General features: G+C 40.6%; 1 protein-coding gene across 1 annotated transcript; it reads right to left on the bottom strand.

The window, feature by feature from the left end:
- Positions 1–17,920: 17,920 nt before the first annotated feature.
- LOC138869703 (uncharacterized) lies at positions 17,921–19,401 on the bottom strand. Its single transcript, XM_070147352.1, has 2 exons — positions 19,254–19,401; positions 17,921–18,423 (listed from the first exon to the last, which is right to left on the bottom strand). The coding sequence occupies exons 1-2, from the start codon at positions 19,399–19,401 to the stop codon at positions 17,921–17,923; spliced, it is 651 nt and encodes a 216-aa protein (XP_070003453.1).
- Positions 19,402–26,836: the final 7,435 nt, after the last annotated feature.

Below are 26,836 nucleotides of genomic sequence, written 5' to 3'. Positions count from 1 at the left end.
TCTAACATACGAAAACATAGGGTGTAATATCATTCCCCCCTTTGGAACATTCGTCCTCGAATGTTGACTGATCCACTTATCATTTTCATAACCCATAGCTCTTGTGAACACTTTAATACTCTTCTAGCCATGTAGGCAACTATTCTTTGAATAAATCCAAAGTCTAGGGTATTCCCCCTTTAGTCCTCCTTCTCAGACCACGACTTGTGGTCGGACCCCTTCCAATCTCGTAACTGTTGCTCCTTTTTGTCATGCAGCCTGTGTGACTTTTTCCTTGTATGTGCGCCTATGCGGCCCTTTTTTTTCCAGATTTTATCCAATCTCTAGGTAGCACGTTGTAAACATATACAAAGCTTGATATGTTGTCCGTCTGGGCATCTATGGGTATACTGAAGTTCTTCACTCAGTACTTTGTTAAACTTACGACTTTTGCTATATCTTGTTTCATAGCCTCAGTTATCTATGCTTATGGATTTAATACAACTAGGTAGGTCATATTATACAATAACTCTTACTTCGGTTTACTATTACCGAGGTCTGCCGCCCAACTCCAGGTTACTCTCTCACCGCTTATCCTATATGTATAATCCTTATTACTGTTCATCTGAAGAATGACATCATAATCTCCTCTCATACTTTGGAATCTTTATCCATCTATTATTGATTTTCCTTAATGTTAATCTATAATCCACCACTGATAACTTGAAACCTCTTACGTAATACATTGCCACAAGTCTCACGTCTCATCGGGGAACATTTTAAGTGGTTTTCCTAATCCACCTAGGGACAATACTATACTTCAATAACCATATTTCATAGCATCCCAATGTGATTCATCTTATGGGGGTATCCTAGTCCCGTGCCATCCATGAAATCTCTTCTCTTTGAATCATTACTCAAATGAAGGCCTATATATCATCCTTTTATAATTTACCACTATTATATCCTTACATTACGACCAGAGGAGCATTCCATCTCTTATAAATGCTCCTAGTCTTATACTCCTCCGTGTTAATTCAAGCTATACTGAGCCTTTTATAACATATATAAACCTTCAGCTTTCTTGTTTGATGGGCTTAATACCGAGGTCTTACCTATTCTTATCAGCTTCTAACTCACCTTTTCTCACCTTTACTCACATCTACCCAAAATCTTTTCACTCTACTATACTTTCGCTTGCGACCTACACATATTTATTTATTCTACTCAGAACCTTCCTTTAACTTGCTAGCACCTTAGATTCCCTTTTGCGCATTCTCAGCTGTCTTTAAATGTAAATAATTACTTTTTCTGGTCGTTCTGCCACTTGCTACATGGATACTTGGCTTATCATAGTGCCCACAAACACTGGAATTCCCTGTAACTCGTATGCTCTCAAGTATCACCTTTGATGTTTTTTTTCCTTTTTTTTCTGTTCATTAGCCATGATAGGTGCCACTTTCTTATGGAGTGCATGCAATATTATAGTGAGACTGATGTTACAAGATCAAAGATCATTTCCTTTTTAGGTCACTATGCTTAGGTGGAAACCTTCTTCCTTATTTCCTCAGCTAGTCTTTCGTGGTAGTACTTAGGAGACCTTTTGGATCTTGTAAAGTTGTGATCTTGTTATACTGTATACTCGAAGGAATTTTTGATATTCTTACTCGCCTACAAACATCCTTACTTACATACCTCCGTGCCGTTGTGCTCGTAGGATTACTTGTAAAATCAGATTTTGATTATCTCCTTAGTGGCACCCTCCATTATTCCCGTAATACTTATACAATACCTTTAAATACCCCAACTACTATCTGAGCATTTCTCAGGGTTTATGACATCATATTTGAGAGACTGAATTCACTATATTAGGATTCACTACGTTTATCTTGCATGATCTGTTGACTCGCCTATAACCTCATGTTTAGCCATAACTGGGCTCTTCTTTAATCAAATCCCAAATACTCGTTGGCCTATCCTCACATCAATTTTCCGCGTAATCGTTTTTGGGTTATTTCCTTTGTTTTAACTTACCTCATGCACTGGCCTCTGATATATCAATGACATTTCGGGCAGGAACCCTTACTTCCTTTCCTTGACGTCGTATTTGTATAATGCACTGATATCGTAGCATATCTGTAGGCTTTGAATAAGTACAATCTCATCCCTTTTTCACATTACCACATTATTCTTCTACCACTCCATGATTAGTAGAACCACTAAATTCTGACTTCATGCCACATCACTCCATATTCCCCCCTTTAGAGGAGTACTAAGAGCTGGAGCTACGACGATTTACCTATAGATATTTTACCTCTATATATTTGACGTCTTTTCATATCATCGATTACCCTTACTCTCCTTGTGGTAATGCTTTTTGTACCAAAGATAATAAAATTCCTTGCTCGCGAGGATGACACTTAGTGTAACTGGCGCACATAGTCCCTTAAGCTTAACTTTGCTCATATTGCTTGCTTTAGGGAAGAGACTTCCTGAATGACCATTAAAGGGCATTCTTTTGTCATCCATTCTATTATCGCTGGAACGCAACCTCTGAAATTCTCATGATGCCGACTATTATCATATCATTTAGTCCCTAGTTCACGTTTAGTTTATCTTGTTTACTAGCCCATACTGATTTCTACTACTCTGGGGGTATATCTTTTCCTGCTGGTAATCGCGTCAGAGTTGCGAACTTATTTCTCGAAAAGAAGATATGACTTTATGGCCTATACTCCTTTGTTGTTTCAAGGCCTGTAACCTCTCATCTTTTTCCTTCACTTAAGTATAGACTCTATAACTCTGTCATTTTCATCATCATTTTTTTTCCACCGTTGTCATCCATGTGGACATCTTACTCATAATTCTTCATTAACTCTATTATTATTTTTCTACTAACATTTATGTCTATCACTTTATTCTGAAAACATCAACAAGACATTCTTTTGCTTTTAGCTCCCCTTGCTTCATCTCACTGGCTTTTCGGGATGCTTAAAATTCTCTCTCCTAGGGACACGAGCCATGCTAAGGTAATATTTATCCCTTCAAGGCTTCCAGTGGCTATCTTTATAGTACTCATATCTAGCTGTATTATTTTAGAGTGCGCCATCTGGGTATCTCACAAGGAGATTTATTAGCACCTTTGCATTATGCTTCAGAAATTGTCAACAAACACAAACAATCAATTCACCATTATGGGTTATCCTAACCCCAACCGGATCCTGATATCTCGTCCTTTTCTTAATCTACACATGTTAGCCCCCAATAGGGTATAACTGAGATGGGTATGGTCAATTATACATACCTCTGTTACTGTTGAGGGTAACTTACAATGCTTATATTTTTCTGCCGGAGATGAAAATACCGATAATCTTTATTAACTAGGTGCCTTGTACCCTTCCCATATTGTTCCTTTTACTTGTTGAAGCTTGTATCTATCTTTTGAATCTTTCATTGCCTTTAGGGGTGGATAGATATTTTTTGCCTTAAGGCTCCTTATCGAGAATCTTACACTTCTTAGTACACACATGATTTACTGAAGACCTTATATTTACCCATCATATGCATCATGCAAAATCGAGCTCCTCTAACTCAACTCTTTCACAGCCACATACAATCTTTTACCAACCATCTTTTTAAATATAGGTATCGTTGTATTACGACTAAAGTCAAATTTAGGAGTTTGAATTCTTACAACAGAGCTCTACCACACGATCTAGAATAAGAAGAAAGAGTGACAGTCCTAAATGCCCTGTAGCCTCCTCCTTATAAGTGTGGTGCACTACACACCCATAAACAAGACTCTACTAGACACGGCTTGTAGAATCCCTAGGACAGAACTGCTCTGATACCACTTTTGTTACGACCTGAATCAGAGGGCCGCGACGGGCACCCGATGCTTTACTCAACCGAGTACCAATGTAACATTTCTTTCTTATCATACTATCATGAGTAAATGAGCCAGAAAACCGGTCATGAGATAACAAGAATAAAACATAAGGGAATACTCAACATATGAAGACCCAAAATGATATACAAACTTATATATGTGACATACGGGCCTATAAGGCCGACATGACCATTTGTAAACTCAAAACATAGGCCGACAAGGCCATACAAGTGTCCCTACACCTGGCATCTGTCTATAAGCCTCTAAGAGTACATAAAATCATAAAGATCGGGACAGGGCCCCGCCATACCAATCAATACATATCCAAAGCATACTGACCAACTAGGCAACTCCGGAGCAAGTGGAGTGCACCAACACCTTCGCTGAGCTGATAGCCTACTAGGAGGACTGTCAACCTATCAATCAGGACCTGCGGGCATGACACGCAGCATCCCCAGGCAAAAGGGATGTCAGTACGAATAAAGTACCGAGTATGTAAGGAAGGAAAGCATAAACAAGAACAGTAATGTAAGGAGAGATAGAGGAGATACAACTTGTAACATCTGAGTCCCTCTGGGGGCTACTGACATGAAATGCATAATACATATATATACATGAACTTTTTAAAAACATTCGCCTATGTGGGCATCATCATTATCATATTGTACCCGGCCTCAAAGAAAACTCGGTAAAAACGTACCCGACCATCATAAGGCTCGGTAGAATCGTACCCAGCCACGTGGAGCTCGGTAAACCCAACTGATCAATAGTTGCACAATAGGTGCCATACCCGGCCGACTATAGCGCGACTCGGTAGAGTAAAATAGATACATATATATAATGCATGCTCGACTCATGGAATCATGTTCTAACCCTTTTGGAGTGATGTAAGGTCATTGCACCTTCAATTAACATTATGGACATCCCTACCATCAATATGAACCTTAGTGGGATTTAAGGATCATACACACTTGTTTAGAATAACTTTATAAGGAAAGAACAACATGGACAACCTTAGTTTCTAGGAGTAGATCCGTTATGAATTAGCGTACCGTTTATGTTCATGTCACTTTAGATCATGCCAAAAGAAAGAAGTAAGTGCCTTAACATACCTTGTATATTCTTCCCAACCTCAAGCTATGCAATTTCACGGCTCCTTAGTGTACAATAAGAGAAATGACACTCTCGTTATCATTTAAGCGTCGTAACTATTATGTATCGACCACAACCTATTTTACAATGAAACGGACAGAACCTCCCCTATATATATGACTTCACACTAGTCAAAACAATCACAAACAACCCAACATACCCCTATCACTTCATACACAACACGACAACCATAATAGTGTCAACCAACCCGAAAATGTTACGACGAACGACCAACAAACAACCTTGCCATTATGTGGTGTTTCTCCACAAACTTCCTCCTCTAAACTCCATAAAAATAGTAGTAAAAGAGACAACCCAATACCAACACGAAACAGCCCAAAAATATTCCCACAAGTTCATCAACTCAAAAATAATATTTCAGTTTACTTAAACACGTTTCGACTTGTCTTTTCTTTCAAATTGGGAAATACAACCAAAAGTACATCATTATACCTCTTATCCAATAAACCAGCCATGAATTCAACTTAAAAATAAGTTTACAACCAGCCAACCATTACACAAGAACAAACAACATACCATTCTTTCGAAACTAGCTAGGTCTATTCTTTACGATCGAGTTACAACTCGCAAACACATAGATAATGGAAGGAGAAGCATAAACTTACCTTGTACTGAGTATAACCCACGAAACCTGGTACCTTTTCATCAAAAATAAGTTCCTCAACACGGCTACAAGAAGGAGAAAGATAAACTAGCAAGTTGTCCGGACATTTCAGCACTAGAATCTCGTCGTAACACCCGGAATACCCTAGGGTTTGTGGGGGATTTTTGGGGAGGAGTTGAAGGGGTTCAATTAGGTTTTCTTGGTCTGAAAGATAGGTGAAATAACTGAGTTTATAATCCCTTAAAATTCCCCTCTTGACCGACTTAGTTGAGGCCTCTCCTTTTGGCAAGTAGGTGATGCACCTACTTGTCACCTACTAGCTGCACGGTCTCGCGAAAATGCGAATGTATCTATACTCCGAGATCGTATTGATAAACGGTTTAATGAGTTGAAAACTAGACTCATAGATCTTAAATTCAATATGTAGATCATCCCTTGATTCAAAGTATGTTGGGATAAAAGCTCAGCTACATTTAACCTAAGTTTCAACTCATTTTTGAATGTAACTTGTGATGACCTTTTCCAACTTTTGTTCCACAATTTGATTGACTTAAAAACATAACACATGACTATCATACGACTAAATTAACTCATAACATAACCTCATAATCATGTTAATCACCCTTGTCTCACCCCAAAAGTATAGGTTATAACATTCCAAACTTGTCGACATTCGACGAAACTTATTTTCTTTAATTCATTTAGCGCCTAAGCTTTCCAACCCTTTTGGTACTCGTTATTCATGATCATAAAGATTTGTAACCTCCATTATAAAAGGGTTAACTTACTTTACGTACTTTTAAAGTTTATCTCATTTCTGAGCTTACATCAATTAACTTACGGATACTCTAACATACGAAAACATAGGGTGTAACAGTTATCTTCATTCTGGAATAGGTACGGGTATTTAGACTTCATCTCCTCTTCTGCTTCCCATGTCATTTCTTCCATATTCTTGTTCCTCTACAATACTTTGACGGAAGCTACATCTTTTATTCTCAGCTTGCGGACTTGTCGATCTAATATAGCCACTGGCATTTCTTCATATGATAGGCCCTCTGTAACTTGTACATCTTTGATAAGGACGACTCAAGAAGGGTTTCCAATACATTTCCTAAACATAGATACATGGAATACCGGGTGGACAAATTCCAATTCGGATGGCAATTCTAACTCATAAGCAACCTGTCCAATCCATCGAAGAATTTTATACAGCCCGATATACCTTGGACTCAGCTTACCTTTCTTCCCAAAACGCATAATACCCTTCGTTGGTGAGATCCTCAGGAAAACCCAATCACCAACCTCAAACTCCAGATCATGACATCGGACATCAGAATAAGATTTTTGCCTGCTTTGTGCTGTCCTCAATCGCTCCTGTATCACTTTCACCTTCTCAATAGCTTGATGAATCAAATTTGGCCCATATAATTTTGTTTCACCGACTTCGAACCATCCAACTGGTGATCTACATCTCCTCCCATATAGTGCCTCGTATGGGGCCATTTTAATACTGGAATGGTAGTTATTATTGTAGGCGAATTCTATGAGTGGAAGATGGTCGTCCCAATTTCCCTTAAAATCTAGAACACATGCTCGTAGCATATCTTCCAGTGTCTGAATGGTACGTTCAGCCTGTCCGTCAGTCTGCGGATGAAATGCAGTACTGAGATTCACTTGTGTGCCCAAACCCTTCTGAAAAGACCTCCAAAAGTTAACTATAAATTGAGCTCATCGGTCTGATATAATAGATACCGGCACACCATGAAGCCTAACAATCTCCTTGATATACAACTTCGCATAATCTTCAGCCGTGAGTTGTCTTAACTAGCAGAAAATGGGCACATTTTGTAAGTCGATCAATTATCACCCAGATGGAGTCAAACTTATTATAAGAGCGAGGTAATCCAATAATGAAGTCCATATTAATCACCTCCCATTTCCAGGTCGGAATCTCTATATTCTGAAGCAATCCACCGGGTTTCTGATGTTCTATCTTTACTTGTTGACAATTGGGACACTGGGCTACAAATTCTGCAATAGACTTCTTCATGTTATCCCACCAATACTGCTCCTTGACATCATGATACATCTTTGTCGAGCCGGGATGGATGGAATATCGGGATTGATGAATCTCATTCATAATCTTCTCTCGCAACCCTGCCACATTAGGCACACATAATCGGCCCTGGTATCTCAGTGCCCCATCTCTTCCGATCTCAAAAGCCATACTTTTACACTGCTGAATGCTCTCTCTTAATCGTACTAAGATAGGATCTTCATATTGTCGTGCTTTTACCTCGGCTACCAAAGATGATTCTGATGTATTCTGTACAGTAACACCTCCGTCATCAGAGTCTAACAATCTGATTCTCATATTGGCTAGCTGATGAAGCTCTTTAATCAACCCCCATCTACCTGCCTCAATATGTACTAAGCTTCCCATTGATTTACGGCTGAGAGCGTCTGCCACAACATTGGCTTTACCGGGATGATACAATATCTCGACGTCGTAGTCTTTCAATAATTCAAGCCACCTACGCTGCCTCAAATTCAACTCTTTCTGCTTGAAGATGTATTGTAAACTCTTGTGATCTGTGTAGATGTCAACATGGACGCCGTATAAGTAGTGCCGCCATATCTTCAAAGCATATATTACTGCAGCCAATTCCAAATCATGGGTTGGATAATTCTTTTCATGCTTCTTCAATTGTCTTGATGCATAAGCAATCACATTCCCACGCTGCATCAATACGCACCCCAAACCTATACCTGAGGCATCACAATATACCACATAACCTTCTGTTCCTTCAGGAAGAGTGAGCACTGGTGCAGATGTCAATCGATTCTTCAGCTCCTGAAAACTACGTTCACAAGTGTCAGACCACTGGAATTTGGTAGCTTTTTGTGTTAACTTAGTCAATGGTGATGATATAGAGGAAAATCCTTCTACAAACCGCCTATAATATCCTGCTAGCCCTAGGAAGCTGCGGACTTCTGATGGTGTTGTAGGTCTCGGCCAATTCTTTACTGCATCGATCTTCTGAGTGTCGACACTAATACCCTCTGAACGAGAATACACTAGAATGTTATCAATGAATACAATCACGAACACATCAAAATAGGGCCTAAATACAGTATTCACGAGATCCATAAAAGCTGTTGGGGCATTTGTTAGCCCGAATGACATCACCAAGAACTCAAAGTGCCCGTATCTTGTCCGGAAGGCCGTCTTTGGAATATCCTTCTCCTTAACCCTCACCTGATGATACCCTGAACGTAAATCAATCTTGGAGAAATACTTGGCACCCTGGAGTTGGTCAAACAGGTCATCAATTCTTGGAAGTGGATACTTGTTCTTTATAGTAAACTTATTCAACTGTCGATAGTCGATACACATCCGTAACGACCCGTCTTTCTTCCGCACGAATAGGACTGGTGCACCCCAAGGTGAAGTGCTAGGTCTAATGAAGCCCTTATCCAGCAAGTCCTTCAACTGCACCTTCAACTCTCGCAACTCTGCCGGGGCCATTCTGTATGGAGGGATAGAGATCGGTTGAGTGTCAGGCAACACATCAATGCTAAACTCAATCTCCCTTTTAGGAGGAAGGTCTGGGAGTGCATCTGGGAAAACATCTAGAAATTTATTGACCACGGGGATTGATTGTAAAATAGGCGGCTTCGCCTCCGCATCCCTAACGCGAACGAGATGATAAATGTAACCGTTTGAGATAATTTTCCTTGCCTTAAGATTGGAAATAAACCTACCTTTCGGTGTAGCAATGTTCCCTTTCCATTCAATGATGGGTTCACCAGGAAATTGAAACCTAACCATCTTCGTACAATAGTCAACATTTGCATAGCATGAGGCCAACCAGTCCATTCCCATTATCACATCAAAATCAACCATTTCCAACTCAAATAAATTTGCCGAGGTTTGACGACTATAAATCATCACAGTGCAACCTCTATATACTCTTCTAGCAATCACTGAATCTCCTATCGGAGTAGATACCGCGAGGGGTTTACTTATCAATTCAGGTTCAATGCCAAACTTATTAGCCACAAAGGGTGTAACATATGATAATGTAGATCCTGGATCAATCAGCGCGTATACATTATAAGAAAACACAGACAATATACCTGTAACAACATCTGGAGATGACTCGAGATCCTGTCAACCTACTAGAGCATAGGTTCGATTTTGAGCACCACTCGAACTCGGCACTGCATCTCTACCTCTACCACGACCTGTCGACTGCTGAAAACCCCGTGCTGGAGGTTGAACTGATGAGGAAGAACCTGACACAGACCCAGTCGGCTGGGCCATACCATCACCTCCTCTATTAGGACAATCCCGTATCATATGGCCAGGCTATCCGCAAGAATAACACGCATCAGAACCTCGACGACACAGTCCAAAGTGGGCCTTGCCGCACTGATCACAACGTGGTGTTGGGGGTCTTGTCTGACTAGTATCCATGTGATGTTGTGAGCCTGATGCCCGCGAACTCTGACCTGGACTAGAATAGGTAAATCGATCATATCGAGGCCTCTAAAACTGTGGAGGAGCACTAGCTACAGGTGGCGCCGAACTCCTGGAAGACCGGGGCCTGACGCTGCCTCTAAAGTCATCAGAATACCCTACAAATCTCGCCCTCTTATGCTGGCCCCTATCATTCTCTTATCAGCCCTCTGTTGGCACTTACGATCCTCTAGGTTCTGGGCATAAGCCTGATACGGGAAATATCCATGCCCTCCACCAAGGAGGCTATCGTACACTCATTTATCAGATGTGGTCCCAACCCGTTCACGAACAGATGCACCCTATCACTCATCTCGGCCACCATATGGGGAGCATACCTTGCCAAATAATCAAACTGCATATTATACTCTCGCACACTCATATTACCTTGTCAAAGGTTCAAGAACTTATCATCTCTTGCTCGTCGTATCTCAACTGGCAAGTAGTGACGAAGAAAGGCCTCAGAAAATTCCTTCCACACAGCTGGAGGACCATTTGGACCCCTGGATCTCTCCCAAGTATCATACCAGAAAACCGCTAAATCCCGTAACCAATAAGAAGCCAACTCTACTGCCTCCGTATCGCTAGCATGCATAACCCGCAGTGTACGATGAACCTGGTCAATAAAAGTCTGCGGTTCCTCCTTGGGGTCTGACCTGGTAAACACTGGAGGGTCTAAATTAATAAAATCAAGAACTCTCGTACTAACTGGTTTATCAGCAGCACCTGATTCTGCCTCTGAGCCTGAGAAACTACCAAGCTAGTCAACAACTGCAAAACACTTTGCATATCCTGGTCTGTAGTGCCAGACGGGGGAACTGGAGGTACTGCGTGCCTCCTAATATCCTCTGGAGGAGACAGGGTAGATGAGGTATGAGAGGGCATCTCACTCTGAGCCTCACTTTGTCCTGCTCCGGCTTGGGGCACCTGACTGGTTCCCTCTCCTGCTGTTGTATCAAGCAGTCTACTAATCGTTTGCTTCCTAGTCAAAGGCATCACTGAAAGAAAACAAGGTGAATATTAGAGACGAACACTTACGACACAACTCTACGCACGATCTAGATTCATGAAGAAGGTAACAGCCCTAGATGTCATGTAGCCTCTTGAGTATAAATGTGGGTTGTACATATCTATAATCAAGACTCTACTAGACACGGCTCATAGATAACCCCTAGGACACACTTGCTCTGATGCCAAGTTTGTCACGACCCAAACTGGAGGGTCATGACTAGCACCCGACCATACTTGCCGAGCACCAATGTACATTTTATCTAATCTTCTTTATTATCTTTTAGGGTTGACGAGATCAATATAAATGGTAGATATGGATCATGGACAACCAACAATAAAATATGATGGCATGAACATACATCACATGGGATGACCAGACAATCAAGAAACTACATATAAGGTACGAGCTACCACGCTACCATGAAAGACTATACAACAAAAACCAGCCGACAAGGCATACCAAACTATACATGAGTCGACACCTGTCTATGAGCCTCTAAATGAACATAAGTGCTGCAACATAGCCGGAATAGGGCCCCGACATACCCATAATGTCTATAACAAAAATGCATACCAAGACCACGACAAGTCCGGAGAAGGGATCTCGCCAATCATTGCTAAACTGGACAGCCTACTGCGGTGGGGGAGCTGCACTTGCCTGTCTATCAGGGCCTGCAGCATAACATGCAGCGTCCACAAACAAAAGGACGTCAGTACAAATAAAGTACTGAGTATGTAAGGCAGGGAACCATAAACACGAACAGTAATATAAGCAGGGATAGAGAATATACAACCTGTAACATCTGAGTACCTCTGAGGGCTACTGACATGAAATTCATGATACATATATATAAATATATAAACTTTTAAATCATATGCCTCTGTGGGCATCATCATCACCATATCGTACCCGGCCATCATAAGGCTCAGTAGTATCGTACCCAGCCATATGGAGCTCGATAAAACCCAACTGATCAGTGGTTGCACAATAGGTGTCGTACCCAGCCGACTATAGCGCAGCTCGGTAGAGTAAAATGGATACATATATATAATGCATGCTCGACTCATGGAATCACATTCTAAACCTTTCGGAGTGCCAAGGTCGGTATCCTCTATACATGTTATCAGAACTAACTCTTCACTATGAACCATATAAGAATCAGAAAGTACCAACAACATTGATAACATAAGAATAAGATAAGCAACATTAACATCAATCGTTCCATAAGAGGGAAAACAATGTAAGTACTGCTAGCTTCTAAGAGTAGAGTATTTTTGGAAGCTCGTTCATTACATTATGTACAATCGGAGTCGTGCAAAAGAAGGAAAGGGATAGCCTCACATACCTTGTATATACTGCCCCAATCTCAAGCTATGCAATTGTCACATCTCCTTAGTCTACAATATGAGAAATGATACTATCGTTATCATTTAAGCATCATAACTATTATGTATCGACCACAACCTATTTTACGATGAAACGGACAACACCTCCCCTATATATATGACTTCACACAATTCAAAACAATCACCAAACAGCCCAAACAACATCAATAATAATCATATTGAGCCTCCCAAAATAGTCCACGCACAACCTAATCACTTCATATATACGACAGCCACCGTAGTCGTGTCAAACGACACCGAAATATTATGAAGAACTATTAGCCCACAACCCTACATATATATGGTGTTTCTCCACCCCCTTCCACCTCCAAAACTCTATAAAATAGTAGTAAACCACGAAGCCCAACAGCAAAACAAAACAGTCCACAAAACAGTCCGCTACAAGTGAATAACTCGAACTCACAGCTTCTGATCACCGTCCTGTGAGTTCTTACATGTATAGAACGAATTAGAATGAATTCACAGCAGAAACAAATGTATGAAAGAGGGCAGTAACTTACATTACTTGTTGGATAACTCAGCCCTTCCCTTGGTTCTTCAAACTCTAGGTTTTATCTTCAATTAGAACTTGAAAGAGAGGGAAAATCGATTAGGGTTTGTGTAGGATTTTTGGGGAGGAGTTGCAGGGGTTTAATTTGGTTTTGAAGGTCTGAAATAAGGGTGAAATAACTGAGTTTATAATCCCTTAAAAGTCCTCTCTTGGCCGACTTTGGGACTTTTACTTTTGTCCTCTCATTTTGGCAAGTAGGTGATGCACCTACTTGTCACCTACCAATTTGCGTAGACTTGCAAAAATACAAATATCTCTATACTTCGAGATCGTATTGACAAAGGGTTTAATGCGTTGAAAACTAGACTCATAGATCTTTAATTTGGTGGGTAGATCACCCCGTAATTCCTTGTAAATTGGGATAAAAGCTTAGAAACATTAGACCTAATGTTGAAGTAAAATTATGAACCTAAGTTGCGACAACGTTTGTCGAGTTTTGTTTCATAACTCGTTTGACTTCAAGACTTATGATACGGATATTATATGATTCAAATACCTTAATACATGACCTCTTGAGTGTATTAAGAACCTTTAGGTTTACCTGAAAACACAAGTTACAATATCCTTGATTCGTTTAACTTCTAATACTTGGTAGTCACCCTTATACACCCTTGTATCACTTAAGACCAATAGGATTAACTTCTTATCATCTCAGAGGTAATTCCTTCTTGGATTTATGTTAACTAATATATGACATGAACTAATGCATGTGGAAATGGGTTGTAACATACCCATAACCCCATTAAGTCAAATATATGTTTCTCATTAAATTCCATAATTATTTTCGTGGTCAAATCTCATTTTTATCCAAAATATATTTTTTTATCTAAACCATTGATTTCACAAATTTTTACATGTTAATCTACCTAAAATTTATGTATTTAACCTATGTTATGTAGAAATTACTTACCTCAAAGTGCTAGGTGAAAATCCGCTTCCAAGAGCTCCAAAAATCGCCCAAGAGATGAAAGAAAATGAGCTAAATGGCCTAAGTCCCGCATTTAATAAAGTTGTGCACAGGTCGCAGATGTCGCATTTGCGACAAATTCATCGCAAATGCGAACCTGGGCTCCTACTGCCAAGGTTGCAAATGCGACCAAAGAGTCGCAAATGTGAACACTGACAATGTCGCAAATGCGACTAAAGAGTCGCAAATGCGGACACTACCAAGATCAGGCTTCTTCGCAATTGTGAAGCCTTTCTCGCAAATGCGGACACTGCCAAGATCAGGCTTCTTCGCAATTGTGAAGCCTTTCTCGCAAATGCGAACAAATTCTTGCATTTGCGATGCTTGCAGCACCAGCAAAGAAACGCTAGAAAACTGAAGTTTTTCCCAACCTTCCGAACATCCGAAACTCACCCGAGCCCTTGGAGCTCCACACCAAACACCCAAACAAGTCTAACAACATCATACGGACTTGCTCGCGTGATCAAAACACTAAAATAACATCAAAAACCATGAATTGGACGCCAAAACATTAACTCATGAACTCAAAAACTTCTAAAAATACTTTTGCGCGTCTAATTCCTATCAAATCAATTCGGAATGATGCCAATTTTTGCTATCAAGTCTTAAATGACATCACAGAACTATTCCTGGTCTCGGAATCCCATTTGGACCTCGATATCACCAAAACCTACTCCAAACCAAATTTAAAGAATTTCAAAAACCTTCAAGGAACCAACTTTCAATATAAGGCGCCGAAACTCTCCCGGGTCATGCAAAACCCGATTCGAGCATACTCCCAAGTCCAAAATCATCACACGAACCTATTGGAACCGTCAAATCGTGATTCCGAGGTCATTTGCTCAAGATGTTGACCATAGTCAAACTTAGACTTTTTAGCCAACCTTAAGGAATCAAGTGTTCCGATTTCAACCCGAACTCTTCCAAATCTTGAACTAACCATCCCCGCAAGTCATAAAACAGTAAAGGCTAAATAAGACATGAATTCTTATTTAGGGGAACGAGGTTCTAGAAAGCAAAATGACCGGTCAGGTCGTTACATTCTCCACCTCTTAAACAAACGTTTGTCCTCGAACGGATTTAGAATCATACCTGGAGTGCTGAATAAATGTGGATATCTGCTCTGCATGTCCTCCTCGAACTCCCAGATCACCTCCTCTACTGGTTGGCCTCTCCACTAAACTATTACCGTAGAGATTCTCTTGGATCTCAACTAGCGAACCTGCCAATCAACTATGGCAACTGGCTCCTCCTCATAACCCAGGCTCTCATCTAACTTAATCGTGTTGAAGTCTAACACATGTGATAAGTCGGCATGATACCTTCGGAGCATAGACACATGGAAAACTAAGTGAACTCCTGATAGACTGGGAGGTAAGGCAAGCTCATAAGCAACCTCTCCAACTCGCCTCAACACCTCAAATGGGCCTATAAACCTTGGGCTTAACTTGTCCTTCTTCCCGAACCTCATGATCCCCTTTATTGGCGAGACTTTCAAGAGAACCTTCTCGCCCACCATAAATGATAAATCATGCGCCTTCTGATGCGAGTAACTCTTCTGTCGGGACTGTGCTGTGCGAAGCCGCTCTTGAATCAACTTTACCTTTTCCAAGGCATCCTTTACTAGTTCCATGCAACTAAACCACCCGATGGGAGAACGATATTGCCGACCATATAAAGCCTCTAATGGAGCTATTTCGATGTTGGACTAATAACTATTGTTGTAAGCAAACTCGACCAAGGGCAAGAATCGATCCCACTACCCTCCAAAGTCAATCACACATGCTCTGAGCATGTCCTCCAAGATCTGAACTGTCCACTCCGACTGCCTATCGATCTGCGGATGAAATGCTATGCTGAGCTCTACACGGTTCCTCAACTCACTCAGTACTACTCTCCAGAAATGCAAAGTAAACTGAGGGCCTCTATCTGATATAATGGAAACAGGAACACCATGCAACCGAACTGTCTCCTATATATAGATCTGGGCCAACCTCTCCAAAGTATATATAGTCACAACCGAAATGAAGTGTGCCAACTTGGTCAATATGTAGACAACAACCCAAACTACATCAAACATCCACAAGGTCCATGGAAACCCGACTACGAAGTCTATAGTAATGTGTTCCCACTTCCACTCAGGTATAGTCATCTGCTGGAGTAGGCCACCTGGCCTCTAGTGCTCATACGTAACCTGCTGGTACTTTAGGCATCTAGCTACATACTCAACTATGTATTTCTTCATCTGCCGCCACCAATAATGTTGCCTCAAGTCGCGATACATCTTCGTAGCACCTGGACTAATGAAATATCGAGAACTGTGCGCCTCTTCTAGAATCCTCTCCCTCAAGACATCGACATTAGGAACACATAGATGACCCTAGAGTCGCAAAACATCATCCTCGCCGATAGAAAACTCCTTGGCACCACTCTGTAGTACCGTCTCTCTAAAACCATCAAGTGCAGATCATCAAACGGTGGAGCCTTGTTCTGCTCCAATAGTAAAGAATGCACAACGACGCATGCAAGAACTCGATTGGGCTCTGAAATATCTAACCTTACAAGTTTGTTAGCCTAGGACTGAATGTCCAAAGCTAGTGGCCTCTCCTTCGCTGAAATGAATGCCAAGCTATCCATACTCTCTGCCTTTCTGCTTAAGGCATCAACAACCACATTCGCCTTGCCTAGATGATAAAGAATGGTGATATCATAATCCTTCAATAACTCAAGCCATCTACGCTGCCTCAAATTGAGATCCCATAAAGCCATCTGCGCTACCTTAAATTGAACAAATGCTGCAAGTTGCGATGATCAGTGTAAACCTCATAGGACACCCCATAAAGATAATGCTATCTTTAGAGCATGAACAATCACGGCCAACTCCAAATCGTGCACATGATAATTCTTCTCATTGGGCTTTAGCTTACGTAAAGCATATGCAATAACTCGCCCCTTCTGCAATAATACACAACCCAAACCAACGTGTGAAGCGCCGCAATACACAGTATATATACCCAAACCGAAAGGCAACACTAGAACTGGTGTTGTAGTCAAAGCGCCTCACAATCATCGGACCAAAGGAACGGAACACCCTTCTGGGTCAACCTAGTCAGAGGTGCTGGAATGGATGAGAAGCCTTCCACAAACTGGCGATAGTAACCTGCTAACCCCAAGAAGCTCCTGATTTCAATCACCGAAGTGGGACGAGGCCAACTCTGAACTGCCTCAATCTTCTTGGGATCCACCTTAATACCCTTGCTTGATAAAATATGCCCCAAGAATACTACAAAATCTAGCCAAAACTCACACTTGGAGAACTTAGCATATAGCTTCTATTTCCGCAAAGTCTGAAGCACCACTCTTAAATGTTGCTTGTGCTCCTCCATTTGTCGCGAGTAGATTAAAATGTCATCAATGAAGACAATGACAAATGAGTCAATGTATGGCCTAAACACCTTGTTCATCAAATCTATAAATGCCACTGGGGTGTTAGTCAAGCCGAAGGACATCACTAGAAACTCATAATGGCCATATCTAGATTGAAAAGCAGTCTTTAAAACATCTGAGTCCCGAATCTTTAACTGATGGTACCCTAACCTCAAGTCGATCTTAGAGAACACTCTAGCACCATGCAACTGGTCAAACAAATCATCAATACTTGGTAACATGTACTTGTTCTTAATGGTAACTTTATTCAACTAGCGGTAATCAATGCACATCCGCATAGTCCCATTTTTCTTCTTCATAAATAATAGTGGTGCACCCCAAGGTGATACACTTGGCCTAACAAACCCCTTTGCTAGCAACTCCTCAAGTTATTCCTTCAAATTCTTCAACTCTTTTGGAGACATATGGTACAGTGGGATAGATATATGTTGGGTACCTGGATCCAAGTCAATACAGAAATCAATATTACGATCTGGCGGCATGCCTGGAAGGTCAGAAGGAAACACATCAGAGAACTCCCGAACTACTGGCACTGAATCAATTGCCGAAGTCTCTGTAGTAGTATCCTGAACATAAGCTAGATAAGCTAAACAACCCTTTTCGACCATATGTCGATCCTTCAGAAAAGAGATAACCCGACTAGATGTACTGACAGATGAACCCCTCCATTCCAATCTAGGCAACTCTGGCATCGCTAAGGTAACAATCTTGGCATGGCAATCAAGGATGGAGTGATATGGGGATAATGAGTCCATGCCCAGGATGACCTCAAACTCAGTCATATCAAGCAACAAAAGATCCGCTCTAGTCTCGTAACCACAGAATGTGACCACATAGGACCAGTAGATCCAATCCACCACAACAGAATTGCCTACAGAAGAGGACACATAAATAGAAGTGCCCAAGGACTCACGAGGAATATCTAGGAATTGAGAAAATAGAGATGACACATATGAATAGGTGGACCCTAGATCAAATAATACCGAAGCATCCCTATCGTAGACAAAAATAATACATGTGATCACGGCATCTGAGGCCACTGCATCTGGTCGGCCGAAAAAGCACAAAACCTAGCTGGAGCGCCACCTGGCTGGCCTCCACCTACTTGGCCTCCCCCTCAAGGGCGGACCCTATCCACGTGCCCTCCGCCTCTAGGCGGCCGGATAGCTGGTGTGACTACTGATGCTGTAATCATGGGCTGCTGACTTTGCTGCACTGCCTTGCCCTGTAGTTTGGGACAAAAAATTTTCATGTGACTCGGATCTCCATACTCGTAACAACCCCTTAGAACGGTGGACTTCTGCTCCAAAGTCTGACCCTAATGGCCCGAATACCCACTGGAAGAACCCTGAATAGCTAGTGGGCGATATGAACTCTCTGGCATGGCACTGAAATAGGGGTTGGATGAACCCTGAGGGCCTGAGTACCCACTGGAAGAACACTACATAGCTCGTGGGCGGTAAGAACTCTCTAACATGGCACTGAAATAGGGTCGCACTGGAGCACCCCGAGGAGGTGGTGGTGCTGGAAATGTGGGCCTGCTAACCTGACCCCTCTCAAACTAACCTCTGCCCCCAGCTGGAGCACCTTCAAACTCTCCAAAAAAATGGAACCACTTGTCCCGCTACATCTGCTCTCTATCTCGCTGGCGGTAACCCTTAATCCTCTGAGCTATCTCCACAACGAGTTGATATGAAGTACCCATCTCGACCTCTCGGGCCATAGTGGCCTGAATACCAGAGTGCAATCCTGCAACAAACCTTTGTACTCTCTCAGCATCAGTAGGAAGTATAATAAGTGCATGGCGAGACAGCTTAGAGTATCTCGCCTCATAATTTGTCACTGACATCTGACCCTGCTGGAACTACTCAAACTAACATCGCAACTCTCTAGGAGGGTGGAATATACCTATCCAAGAAAAGGCGTGTAAAGTGATCCCAAGTCATGGGAGGAGAACTTGCTGGTCTGCCGAGAAGATGTGACTGCCACCACCTACGGGCCCTGCCCTCCAACTGGAAAGTAGTGAAATCCACCCCATGGGACTCTAATATACGCATGTTGTGTAGTCTGTCCCTGCACTTGTCAATAAAGTCCTGAGGATCCTCATGTCGCTAACCCCCAAAGACAGGAGGGTGAAGCCTGGTCCATCTATCGAGTAGCTTTTGCGGCTCGACGGTCGTAGCTGGTCTAGGCTCAGGTATAGCTGTTGCAACTGGCTAGGCTCCACCTACGGGTAGTGTGTCCGAGGTATATACAACAGTTGTATGCCTAGGAGCCTGAGTAGTAGGGGTCTGTGATCCCCTCCCTGAGATGTGGCTGGGTCTGCTGGAAATAAACCAGCCTAGGTCATATAATCCATGAATCGTAGCATATGACCCATGACCACCTCAAAGCCCGATGTTGTCATAAAATCAACCGGGGCTGGCTCTGCTGCGGGCACCTCGATCTGCTCCTCAACAATGGAATCCTTTGCTGGACCCGCGGGTGGTACAACTGGGTCAACTCTGGAACATCCTCGTCCCCTACCTCAGGCTAGTGCCCTCCCCCGGCCTCTGTCTCAGCCTCGAGCAACAGGGGAGCATCTCCTCCCGGGTCCGGAATATCTGTCGTGCGCATTCTCACATCTGTGAGAGAATAAGGAAAGAAAGTACACCATCAACTACACGGTAGGAGATGAATAAGGAGTAGTTTTCTAACACCCTATAGCCTCTCGAATATAAGTACGGATGTTTTCGCACCGATCTGCAAGATTCTATTAGGTCTGCTCATAACTTGTGAGACCTACGTGAACCTAGTGCTCTGATACCATGTTGTCACGATCCAATTTTATAATAGGTCGTGATGGCACCTAGCGCCGCTGCTAGGCAAGCCAACTGTGAATTAGCCACGTGATTCCTCCTTTTAAAAGATTTTTCCAAGTAATTAAGCTTCCCTTAAATTAAAAGATATAAAAAATAATAGATTTAAAATAAATAACACAAAAGCAACTGAGTGCAATCATAATCATAAAATAAAACCAAAACCACAAGTCTACTAGTGTGTGCCAAGACCTGGTGTCACAAGTGTATGAGTATTCTAGTAGAATATATAAAAAAAAAATACTAGTCTACTGTCTGAAGTGAAATAGACAGAAAAGTATAAGCAAAAGAAAGACTCTGGTTGTTGCAGAACGGCTCGGAAGGTAGCTTACCGTGAAGTCTCGAAGTAGAAATCAAGTGTGCGCACCAGACTAATATCTAGATGCACCTACCTTAGATCCTGCACATTAAGTGCACAAGTGTAGCATGAGTACATAAACAACATGTACCCAGTAAGTATCTAGTCTAACCTCGAAGAAGTAGTGACGAGGGGTCGACTTCGACACTCACTATGGGCCAACAATATAATAATATGAAGTTCTAATTAAACATGATATATAAAAATAATAGTAATAATATAATTTAGAGCAAGAAATAAATAAACATTCCTTTTTATCGTAAGTAAGAACCAAGTCATTTCCCTCATCTATCCATTTGACCCCTCAAGCCAATGAAACAATATCAAATATAATAAAGGTTCCAATATCATTACGCACAAATTATGCCGAGGACGTACGACCCGATCCAAATATACATATACATGTACATATATTGTGCACTGCCGAGGGCCAAACAGCACAAACCATATATGCATCTATTAACCTGCCGAGGTGAACGACCCGCTCTCATAAGAGTAGTGGAACTTTACCCCGCTTGCGGTGTATATTTGCGACGCGGTTGAACATATATTTCTTAGGTTATCATAATATCCCTCAATTCTAACTATCAAAGTGATTTCCCAAGCCTATTTGAAGAATCTCTAAAATTCACCCCCGGGGCCACGTGCCTAGATTCCGAAAATTTTCGAAGAAAGTTTTTAACCATAACCCCATGAAGTCAAATATATTTTTTTCATCAAATTCTATAACCATTTTCGTGGTCAGATCCTATTTTTATCCAAAACATATGTTTTCATCTAAACCATTGATTTCACCAATTTTTACATGTTAATTTACCCACAATCTATGTATTTAACTCACACCTATGAAACCCCCTTTCCATGAGCTCCAAAAATCACCCAAGAGATGAAAGAAAATGAGCTAAATGGCCTAAGTCCCGCATTTAATAAAGTTTTGCACAGGTCGCAGATGTTACATTTGCGACACCTGGTTCGCAAATAGGACAAATTCATCGCAAATGTGAACCTAGGCTCCTACTGCCAAGGTCGCAAATGCGACAAAAGAGTCACAAATGCGGACACTACCCAGATCAAACTTTTCGCAATTGCGAAGCCTTTCTCGCAAATGCGAGGTTCACAAATGTGAACAAATTCTCGCATTTGCAATGCCTGCAGCACCAACAAAGAAACACCAGAAAACTGAAGTTTTTCCCAACCTTTCGAACATTTGAAACTCACCCGAGCCCTCGGGGCTCCACATCAAACACCTACACAAGTCTAACAACATCATACAAACTTTCTTACACGATTGAAACACTGAAATAACATCAAAAACCACAAATCGAACGCCAAAACGCATGGATTAACTCATGAACTCAAAAACTTCTAAAAATACTTCCGCGCGTTTGATTCCTATCAAATTAACTCTGAATGACATCAAATTTTGTGTGGTTGTCTTAAATTATATTACGGAATTATTCCCGATCTTGGAATCCTATTTGGACCTTGATATCACAAAAACCTACTCCAAACCTGTCACGACCCTAAATCCAGACCCGATCGTAATGGCGCCTATTGTGAAACAAAGCCAGCTGACACAAACCCCCAATACATTTAAACAGTTATAATAATTCAATTTAAGTCATTAATAAGTGATAAAGCCCAAAATACAATGAAATAGAACAAGTGCGGAAATAAACACAGCCTGACATCGGGGTGTCACCAGTCATGAGCATCTAAATCCGTCTAAGAGTACGAAGAGTCTACACGGTCTAGTACAAGGCTAGTACAAGGAAATAAAGATATGATGGAGAAACACAAGTCTGCGAACGTCGAGCATCTACCTAGTGAACTCCGAACAACCTGTTGGAAGCAATCAGCCCTCGCTAGCGGGACCCGAAGCTCATGAATCTACACACAGGGTGCAGAGAGTAATGTGAGTATGTCAACTCAGTGAGTAATAAAAGTAGCTAAGCTGTTACACCCCGTAAGTTTAACGACTTTGACACTGTTATATATATATATATATATATTTGATATGGTATTTTAAGTGGAACATTTTTGTAAAGAAAAAAAATGGTTTGGGAAAAAAATAATTTTATATAATTAGTAATATTACTACTTTCAAATATGTTTTAAATTGTTCACACGATATAGGAAAATTTAGGAGGTTTTCTTTATTGTAAAGATAGAAATTATTTTCTCACATGAAGAGAAGGTTATCTTTTTACCATTTCAAAAAAATTAAGCGTACGAAAATTTGTACTCTTTATATGAGATTAGAACAATTAAAAGTTCGAGAAAATATATGTATTCTTACATGGATGTTTTAATAAAATAGTAGTGTATGTATTAATTTTATATGGTACCACATGACCGTAATAGTACGGTGTATAAAATGTATTAAAAATAAGTAAAATTTTAAATAATTCGAGACAATTCTTAATTATGTGGGTAATTGGTAACTATTTAAAAATAGGAATTTGGATAAGATTACTAAGCTAACAAAACCTCTAGATTAAAAACCTCTATTTTCATGTTTGATCATGTCATATTTTTTTTTATTTGAGGACAAAGAACCAATGTGTCGTTGGAAAAACACCCTTTCTTTTTACCAGATTCCTTACTTTTTTGCTAATTGTAATTCTTTTGAATACTTGTTCATCTATTACCAACAGTTCCATATTTTCCTATAAAATTTGTCTTCATCCTTATGGCTAAAGTATTAATCTTCCCAAGATGCACATTATTTCAACATCAACTACTACAAATCACTACACGATTTTTACATTCTTCCAACAAGTAACGCCCTTGCTTCCCCCTTTGCATTCATCAATTTTCTAATGTATTTAAGGTTTCCTATTAGTCCAATTAATGATTTTACCTTGGATAATGGAAAGAGGAGATGGTCATACTAAACTGTAGTGTTGTGGCAAGTGCTAGAGGAATTACCGCCCTCATTTTCAAATCTTAGGTTTAAACTTTGAATTGGAGCAAAACATCATATTTCTCAAAGCATGGAAAGGTCCACAGGTTCTAAGCAACAATTATAAGAAAACCAAATGGACGACAGATTAACCAGAAAATCATTTCTGAAATGTTAACTTAGGAGAAATTCAAGAAAACTGGATCTTGTAATTGTTACATACAATGTTTTTTAAGCCTCATGCTTGAAAGAGACCACTGTTTTTAAAAACTTAGTTGGAAGCTCGAAAATATTTACTTTCCTCTCAACAGTCAGTTGCAAAGAGAAGCTTTCCCAGCTACCCGTGAGAGATTAAATATAACTCTACGTGAGGCTTGCTTATAATTCGTCCCTGTCAATTCTGCTACCAAACAGAAGCTCTTTCTATTGGCTACAAAAGGATTAGATAAAGATGAATTCTGAACTCAGGTATGTTAAGGCTATCCCTTCTTTCTTTTGGCATGATCCATACGATATGAACGAAATGTGCCAATGCACAAACTCCATAAGTGACTCTACTCATAGAAGTAATAGAAATATCTATGCTCTTTAATTCCCATGTGTCATAATATTTTATCATCTGTTCATGGGTCTCAGAAAAATACGAAAGTTGAAAAGATGTTACTTTGTGATATTTCTCAAGAGGCTAAGTGGTCTTATGACCTTCCGAATAATTTTATTGACGTACTTTTCATGCATTACATTCATGTGCAATACCTATGACCAGATGGCGTTATATACGCGTATATATGTAAATATATGTATATGGAATGGGAAAAGGTTACAGCGTTATATACACACCACCACCTGATCAGCTGCTATATGATGATGCCTACAGTGGTCGAAATATGATTCAAACGACGTTATATATGCATATATATGTAAGTATGATTCAAACGGCGTTATATACGCGTATATATGTATGTATATATGTATATGGAATATGGGAAAGGTTATGGCGTTATATACGCACCACCACCTGATCGGCTGGTATACGATGATAATTTTTCCCGCGGTGGCCGATATGATATGATGGGATGCCCTCAGAGGCTGATGATATTATGAAATATGTACATATGCACGGCATGACTTTCATACGCATATGCATGACGTTAAAAGTAATTTATGATTTACAAAGTTATTCAGACTTACACGTTGAGTCATGTACTCTATATGTCTTCCATATCTCTCATGTATTTATTTATGTGCCTTACATACTCAGTACATTATTCGTACTGACGTCCCTTTTGCCTGGGGACGCTGCGTTTCATGCCCGCAGGTCCCGATAGACAGGTCGAGAGCCCTCCAAGTAGGCTATCAGCTCAGCAAAAGATGTTGGTGCGCTCCATTTGCTTCGGAGTTGCTCGTTTGGTTAGTATGATTTAGACGTGTATTGTTTGGTATGGCGGGACTCTATCCTGACCCTTATGACATTTATGTATTCTTAGAGGCTTGTAGACATATGTCGTGTACATAAAAGATTGTACGACCTTATTGGCCTATGTTTTGAGTTTATAAAGGATCATGTTGGCCTATTAGGCCTGTATGCATGTGTATATGATGATGTATTAAGAAAGATATGTTACGTTGGTACTCAGTTGAGTAAGGTACCGGGTACCCGTCCTGGCCCATCGGTTTGGGTCGTGACAAAAGTGGTATCAGAGCAGTTCTGTCCTAGGGAGTCTACAAGCCGTGTCTAGTAGAGTCTTGTTTATGGGTGTGTCGTGCACCACACTTATAAGCAGGAGGCTACAGGGCATTTAGGATTGTCACTCTTTCTTCTTACTCTAGATAGTGTGGTAGAGCTCACTTATAAGAATCCAAGTTCTGAAATTCTATTTTATTCGTAATAAGACGATACCTATATCCGAAAAGAAGGTTGGAAAGAGAGATTGTTGTGGAAAAGCTAAGTTAGAGGAATTGGATTTTTTTTATGATGCCTACGATAAGTAAATGTGAGGTCTTTAGCAGATCATGGGTGTACTGAAAGGTGTAAGCTTCCTGATAAGAAGCCTTAAGGTAAGAATGCTTATCCATCTTTATGGTGAAAGACAATGAGAGATTAAGAAGATAAATACAAGTTTCAACAAGAAAAAGAAGCAAGATGAAGAAGGGTACGAGGCGCCCAGTTAATAACGGTTAACAACATTAATAATTGAGGCAGAGGAACATAAGCTTTTTGAGTTATATTCAATAGTAATAGAGGTATATACAATTTGTCACACCCCTTCCAGATATGTCCTATAGGGGTTAACAAAAGTAGTATAAGAATATATGATGGATGAATTGATTGGTCAGTTGACATTTCCAAAGGATATTGCAAATGTGCTAATAGATCTCTTTATGAGACACCTAGATGATGCACTCTAAAATAGTACAGCCAGATATGTGTACTATAAAGACATGCACTATAAGCCTTGAAGGGATAAATATTACCTTAAGTGTGGCTCTCATCCCTAGTAGAGCGAGGATATTGAGCAACCCAAAGAGCCATTGGATGGAGCAAAGGAAAGCTAAAAGCGAAAGAATGTTGTATTGAAGTTTTCACAAGAAAAGGGATATGCAGAAATATTAGCAGAGTAATGAGAAGAGAGATAAGGAAACATTATAAATAAGGTGTGATACATGGATAAAAACGGTAGAGTGTTACAGAACCTATAGTCAAATGAAGGAAGAGACGAAAGGTGATAGGCCTTAAGATAACAAAAGAGTATAGGTCATAAGATTATATCCTCATTTCGAGAAATAAGTTTGTGACTCCAACACGACTACCAAAGGGGAAAGTTAATCCCCAGAGTAATAGAAATCAGTATGGACTGGTAAATAAGATAAACTAAATATGAATTAGGGACTGAATGATTGAAAAGTATTCGACATCATGGGAATTTCATATTTCATTCCGGCGATAATAGAATGGACCACAAAAGAGAATTCATGACGAATTCAAAGGATGGTCATTCAGGGAGACGCTTCCTTAAAGCAAGCAATGTGAGCAAAGTGAAGCTTAAGGGATTCTATGTACTAGTTACATTAAGTGTCACCCTCACGAATAATAGAATTTGTCATCCTTGGTACAGAAGGATTGCCGCAAGACGAGTAAGGATCATTGATGTTGAGAAACGAC

This window comes from Nicotiana sylvestris, chromosome 1 (genome assembly GCF_000393655.2).
Source record: "Nicotiana sylvestris chromosome 1, ASM39365v2, whole genome shotgun sequence".
NCBI lineage: Eukaryota > Viridiplantae > Streptophyta > Magnoliopsida > Solanales > Solanaceae > Nicotiana > Nicotiana sylvestris.
This window is presented reverse-complemented; position numbering and strand designations above follow the sequence as displayed.